The sequence below is a fragment of the Nannospalax galili genome, unplaced genomic scaffold (genome assembly GCF_000622305.1).
Source record: "Nannospalax galili isolate Female #2095 unplaced genomic scaffold, S.galili_v1.0 scaffold1138, whole genome shotgun sequence".
Classification (NCBI taxonomy): Eukaryota; Metazoa; Chordata; class Mammalia; order Rodentia; family Spalacidae; genus Nannospalax; species Nannospalax galili.
Window position 1 is genome coordinate 3043973 of NW_008342297.1, and position 7175 is coordinate 3051147.

At 46.7% G+C, this 7175-nt stretch overlaps 1 protein-coding gene across 1 annotated transcript in view; it reads left to right on the plus strand.

The window, feature by feature from the left end:
• The first annotated feature begins 1869 nt into the window (after positions 1-1869).
• Positions 1870-7175, plus strand: part of Dgkd (diacylglycerol kinase delta) — an 81933-nt gene continuing 76627 nt past the window's right edge. The window contains exons 1-2 of the mRNA XM_029565963.1: positions 1870-2010; positions 3514-3594. Of these exons, the coding sequence (XP_029421823.1) occupies positions 1882-2010; positions 3514-3594 (210 nt within the window). The 5' untranslated portion in view covers positions 1870-1881. The remainder of the gene's footprint in view (positions 2011-3513; positions 3595-7175) is intronic.

Consider the following 7175-nt stretch of genomic DNA (forward strand, 5'->3'; position numbering starts at 1 on the left):
AATTTATAACTTTTCTGGGTTTGACTTACTGGTTTTGTTGACTTATTTTTATTTTAAAATCTGCACATAGGAAAGAAATGGAAGCCGTTTCTTCCCCAGCAGAGGTAAGAAAGCTAAATGGGGGCGAGGCGGTCTGCTTGAGCAAGCCCTTTGAGATCTTCAGAGAGGTTCTCTATGTGCTCCAGGAATCTGTGGACTGGTGGACTTGTGTACAGACATGTCAGACAAGAGTGCCATCCATGTGAACTTGAATCTGGGCAGGGTGCTTGGAAGCAGACCTGGCTATAGCCCGTCCCTGTACTGTAGGCTGGCTTGTGTCCTGCCTTAGGCCCTTGTTCCTTTGTAGTACAGAACCTGCTTGTTGGTGACTGCAATCCCTGCATTGTGGCATCATGCTGTTTCCCTTTCCTTTCTTCTTGGCATTCTTTAACTCCCTGAGAGGTAGGGTGGGTGACCTCTTCAGAAGTAGGGGATGAAGGTAGATGCCTCAGCATGAATAAGTCTACTTGTTGGCGGTTCCTCTTGGATTGGTCTCAAGGGAAGTAGAGAGGGCAGCTGATGGGTGACCACCAGAGCAGACTATCCTGGTGGGCCTGTGGGGTGAGTGCAGGTATGTGCAACCCACCCTGACTTGAAGGATAATCTGTGTCAAGAGGAGGAGAGTAAACCCCAGGCACCATGCACTGGCCTGTGTGCTACTAGGCTGTGGACCCTGAACCTGGCTCTGTGTGTTTGGTGGCTGGGGCTGGGGGTGCCTCAGCTTTCTCTGACCTTTTCCCTCCCCTATGATAAACAGGCTGTCGAGACCTAGTCACACTAGTATGTTGCCTTTGTATCCTGATACATTTGGGTGACCTGAGGTTTCTGTGTCTGGTTCACTCTGGTTTTATATTAGATAGTAGCCCTGGACGCCCAAGTACTTTATGCATATGCCATTTTAAAAAGTTGATTAAAGTGCAAAGCTGTATGGAATTGATAGGCTCCTGTGGAACAGACATTTGTGTTAGGTATGGTATAAGGAAAGTGCTGGGGTTGGAACCCAGGGTCTTAAGCATGCTAGACAAACTCTACACTGAGCTATTCCCCAGCCCATTTATAGTGTTGACTGCATTGGCGACTCAGAGTGGTTCAGGACATCTGGTCATTCCTTGAACATTTGATTTCCAAGTGGTGTACAGGGCTCAGTCTGCCAGGAGCCCAGTGCATGGGCACATGGAGGAGGACGAGTCCAGGGAAGCCTTGCTTTTAAATGAGCGAGGACAGTTCTCTGGAGAGAAGGGAATGTCTCCTATAATGTGATGAACTTGTCAGCATCTTAGAGGGGATGAGTGCCAGGGCTGTGGTCCCAGCACTTTCCCTCTCCTGCTCAGCCTGTGCAGATGCCCACGCTGACCTCTGAACCATGCAGAGGACTGATCAGAGCATAGGCCTGGAGCCATGTTGAACCCCAGAGCAACAGACATGGACACTTTTGGCAACAGGATCCTGAGAAATGGCAGGAGGCCAGAGAACATGGAGGCAGGGCCAAGAATAGCTGAAAAATACCAAATGCTAAAGCTGGAGAATGTGCTGGCCCTGTGTCCCAGTTGTCCCCAACTGCTGTTTACTGCAGTCCCTCGAGCCTCAGTTTCCCCTTGGCTAATCTGCTGAGCATAGCTAGGACACACCTTGGGTCTGACACACTGTCGCATACAGGCACACTGTGGTCCCTTAGAGAACTGGTGTGCCCCTTGCCTCCCCTGCAGTGCAGAGGTCAAGGTCTGTGAGAGTGTGAGAACTACTCTGAGGCTGCTTGGTAGGCCCATGTGCTCATCAGGCACCACAGGGTGTAGTTCAGCCCGATGGGCAGAGGAGCAACCTCAGAAATGCAAGCTCACAAGTATGCTTCTGTCCTTTCAGACAGTCCTCAAAGAGGGCATGCTGACCAAACAGAACAACTCGTTCCAGCGGTCCAAGAGGAGATACTTCAAGCTTCGAGGGCGAACACTGTACTACGCCAAAACTGCAAAGGTGAGGCATGGTGAGAGGAGTGCCTCAGGACACAGTTTGGGGACTGAGCACTTGAGGCAGGGGAGAGCGTCCATCTACAGACCAGCTATTTTCAGCTAGGGCTTTTTTTTCTCTCTTCATGTTGGGATTGAACCCGGGGTCTTGGATGTGCTAGGCAGACTCTGTAACACAGACACATTTCCAGCTCAGCTAGTTTGCCAGGTTTTACTCATCTCAAAGCATGTTTTATTTCTTGTAAAAATTAATTTTTGTTCATTTTTCCCCTTCTCTAAAAATGGAAAAATGATCACAGAACTAGTGACGTTATAGTTGGATCATTTCCACAGGCACATGGATCTCTTATGAGCTAAGAACTGTTTTGATCTCACTGGGCTTCTCGGTGTATGAACAGGGAGATGCAGTTCTTCATCTCTAGGCTTCTCAGCAGCCCTGGCTGTAGGGAACTGGACTCACCAGGCAGGTGCTGGCAGGAGAGCAGTTGGGATGTACTGTTGCCACCCTGGTCCAGTGAATGTGGCGTCAGCCTTTCAAGCACAGGTGGCAGCTGGCAGTCCTGACACCTGTGCTTTTGTCTCAGTGTTGGTGGCAATTCTGATACTTCAGCCTTAAGAAACTCTAGAAGCATCCCTAGAGAGTTAGTATGCTGTAGTTTGAAATGGAGCAAAGCAACGTGTTTAGGGTTCTGACCACAGCCATAGTTATTTCAGTCCTGCTGCTGGGGGATGTGGGGAGGGTGCCTAAGAGGGTGAGCCTGTTTTCTTAGTTGCTAGTCTTTCCCCCACGAGTTCCAGATGGAGTCATCTTAGAGCAGGGGCTATGGCAGGGCCTTAACCACGGAAGGAGAGGAACATGGCACATCCCAAGGTCCGCTTTCCAGCCCTCGCTTCTAACTGTGACTCTCCGGGACTAGATTCCTTGTGCTCCATCCCCTGACTTTCCTTATAACTGGGTTCCTTCTATTAGGGCCCGTCTCTCTCCCCTACAATATTTGTTTGGGCTAGGACTTTCCTACTAAATATGTTCCCTGGAGAAACCAAAGCTAGAAGGATCTGTGAGTCCTGACCCCAACTGACTTTCTCTTGGGTAGAGCATTGAGGGAGGACACACTTAAGAGGGAAACTCTACTATTAGTGGTAGTGTTTGCTACACAGAATAGATGTAGAAGTGTCAGTATTGTTCTAATGCAACCAGTAATGAGCTCTGGATTGAAGCAGTGAGGTGTACCTGGGAGCATCGGGAGCACTCCTCCCCGTGACTCCACCATGCTCCTTGCAAGAGGCAGACTGGCAAGGGCATTAATTCTACAGTATCACAAAATTTACACTGATAAATTTTGACTCGCATGCTAAGAGCATTATTGTGGCTGGAGAAAAACTGATCATGTGAGATCTGAGGTTTGAAGGATTCCAGCTTATGGGTGGGAAGAGTGGTGGGTAGCATTGCCAGTAGCTTGGGGTACACCTGTCTTGGCTTGCCTGAGCCTGTGTTTGCCTCTCTCTCTAGTCGATCATATTTGATGAAGTGGACCTGACGGATGCCAGTGTGGCAGAATCTAGCACCAAAAATGTCAACAACAGCTTCACAGTAAGTCACGCCCTTCCCACCCCCAGGCTTGCTTGCTTTCTCATGGGGACATGCTCCACAGAGACATTCTCGCTCACCTCTTCCTGATTGGAGTGACACTGGTAAATTTTGACTCTCATGCTGAAAGCATCATTGTGGCTGGAGAGAAACTGAGTATTTGGTAATGTAAGCACAAAGCAGGAAGGTCCAAATAAAATGCTCTTAATGCATTATGGTTTGTGTATGTATGTTTTTGTACAGGGGTTTATTTTTATTTTTGCGATAGTATAGAAAATTTGGAACAACTGTTAGTTAAATCAATTGAAAAGCAACTATAATTCACCCATTTCACAACATTGAATTTTTGGTATATTTTGGTATATTGGCATTTTGGTATATTTCTCTTCTTTTCCTCTTTAAGACGTCCAAATCCTTTCCAAATTTGTAACAATTATGTAGTACTTTTAGGTTCTAAACGCACAGCCATGATCAGAATGTAGACAACCTGCCATGCACTCTGGTATCTTGCTCTGTCTCCTGAATTCACCTTGAACTGGGCTCATACACTGTCCTTCATACGTTGTCTTTCTCTTGACAACTTTTGGTGGATATTCGTCTCTGTAGTTATCTAAATGTGGGCACTGTTATTTATCTAGCATGTTCTTGTGTGACTTCAGCAGTGTCAGGCATGGCTCCAATGGTGCCCTGGACCCTTTACGGCATGCATGCTCTTATTAAGCTAGCCTGACTAGAAGAGCATCTGCCTTCTAATTTTTCAAATCATTCTTTTATAACTCACCGAAGATGGGTCATTTCCTTCATGTTTAGGAACTGAAGATCTGGGGTAGGTGTTGGTTTGGGGGTCATTTGCTGCTGACATGCATGGAGTTTTGTTGAACTTGCTCTGTATTCTTGTTGGTGTAACCGCTGTTGGCTTATCCAGCTAGTCAGGCCTTCTTGATGCCTGCTGTTATTTCCATTTCTCCAGCCCCATCCCTTCATTTATTGTTGAGGGGAGGAAAACCTGCCTTTTCAGGGCTGGAGCAATGGCTCAGGTTAGGACCACTGGCTGCTCTTGCAGGACCCACGTGTTTGATTCCCAGCACCCGCATGGTGACTAACAACTCTCTGTAACTCCAGTTCCAGGGAAACTAATGCCTTCTTTTGGCCTCTGTGGGCACTGTATGCGTGGGTGCATTTACAGTCATGCAGGCAAAACACTTGTACACATAAAAACAAACAAAAAAGCAACCCCTGCCTTTCATCTAAGGATGTGCAGAAAGGAGAGAGAAAGATGCAAACAGGGGCTCCCCAGGAACATCACAGGATGGAGGCTCATCTCATGAGTAGTGTGAGGAATGGGTAGAAGGGGAATGCTTAAGGCCAGCTCTCTGGTGCCTACTTTCCCTCAGTTCTGCCTCCATAGCCAATAAGCCTTCAGTCCAGGAGCTGCTGGTGACCCAGAGGTCTTCTTTGTTTAAAATACACGCTTTACCATTTCCCCATTTCCAACACCCAGTGGTTCAAATGCAGAGCCCATCATCTCCAGTCCAGTGAGTTGCAGGAGACTGTGGGCCTGCCTTCAGGAAGAATGATACAGACAAGACTTAGAACAGATGAAGTCTGCTTGTCCTCCTAAGGGGCAAGAACAGAGTGAGCTGCAAGAAAGCTACATCTGGTTTCACTGTTGGGTTGTGTGTCTGTGTGGTGTGGAGTGCATGCACATGAGTATGTGGTTGTGTGCACCCATGTGTGTGATGCGGAGACCAAAGCAGGACCCAAGGTGTCTTCCTTGCTTTTTGCTTTATTGCTGTGAGGCGGGGTCTCTCACTGACCTGGGAGCTTGCTGTTTTGGCTGGGTTGGCTGGCTAGACTTCTTGGGATCTTCCTGTCTCTGTCTCACAGTGTTGGGGTTCAGGCATAGAGAGCCATCCTGGACTTTTTTTTTTTTTTTGTATTTTTGAAGCAGGTTCTCCCTGTAGCCCCAGCTGTCCTGGAACTCACTGTGTAGACCAGGCTGGCCTTGAACTCACAGAGATCCACCTGCCTCTGCCTCCCAAGTGCTAGGACTACAGGTGTGCGCCACCACCATCCTGGACTTTTTATGTGGGTTCTGGCATTCTAACTCAGGTCCTTGTGCTTGCGAGCACTCTTACTGAGCTGTCTTCCCCAGCCCCATGTCTTCTGTACTTTTACTTTTGAGTACGGCCACCCTTTACAAGGCCAGGAGTGCAGCAGCATGCGGAGGAAGAAGGTGCTTTCCAAATTCATCTCCGCCTCTACGGTAATGTGTCAAAGTATTTATGATTCAGTGTGTTAACCTCTAAAATGAAAAAGGCTGTTGGCATGTTATTGCTGAAGTGCCCATAAAATACTTACTAGTTCATGCCTCCAACAGAACTTCTTAGAAATATGCTTCTCTTTATAAACAATACATATTACATGTTAGGACATCTTTGCCACTTTAAAGCATAAAATTAGTAATTTAAACTAATTCAGTTCATCAAAATGAGGCTGAACATCTCTCACAGTTCATTAGCTGTTTCTCTGTCTTTCTGTGGTACTAGAGATGGAATGGAGCCTGTTGTAGAGTGCTGTCCTCAGCTTGGTAGCCATCATCTTCATCAGAGCAGCTGTGATGGTAAGAGACCCTGAGATGGGGCTTGCTGACTGTCAACACTCCTTCATAGAAGAAGGGGGTGGGGAGGGTCGTCAGTGGACCCTCACCTGCTACTCCGATTATACCCCCTGCCCTCTGGCGAGTTGTAGGATTCTGTCCTAGTTTCAGGTAGCCTTGTGGCCTGCGGAGGTACAGGGTTATGCAGAGGATTAAAGGTTGAAGTGGGGACTCCATGTGTGCAGACACACAGGCGCTTACATCCACACCAGGGTGAGACTTTTCCTTAGTGCTGCTGATGCTTTGGGGTCACCCATAGGCCTGTAAGTAACCCTTTCATGCTCTGTAAGCCCAGTAAACTCACTGGTCTTCAAGTTGGACTTTGATGGAATTCTACTCTGGTTTGCCCTTAGAACCTCAGGAGGAGGGGTAGTTGTTTGTTTACATCTCCCTAGTGAGTGAGCTCCCACAGCAGACCTCATTTAGCTAAGCAGCTGCTTTGCACTGACCACGTCCCTGCCCCTTCTTTTCTCTTCCCTTTTTGAGTTTCTGTCTGTCTATAGCTTCAGCCTCAGAATGCTGAAATTACAGTCAGGAGCCATCACTCCTGGCTCATGTTTCTATTTTTTTTTTTTTAATTTGCATTTATTACTGATGGATAAGGATGTTGGAAGTTAAAAAAAAAAAAACATTTCTTGACCATTTGTGTTTCTTCTTCTGAGAACTCTCTGGTTAGTTACATGCTCCAATGTTTAGTTGGGTTGTTTTCTTGGTGTTGAGGTTTTTTTTTTTTTTTTAATTTTTAAAAATGATTTATTTAATAACAACATACTTAGAAGAAGCATATCATGACAACACAATTGACATATTCAATAACGTTTTCCTGAGGTAGGATGCATCTCTTTCAAAATTGGCTGTAAATTTTTAGGTTTACAGTTGAATTATTACAGTTATACAATATTGTACTCAGTATAAACCCTATAAG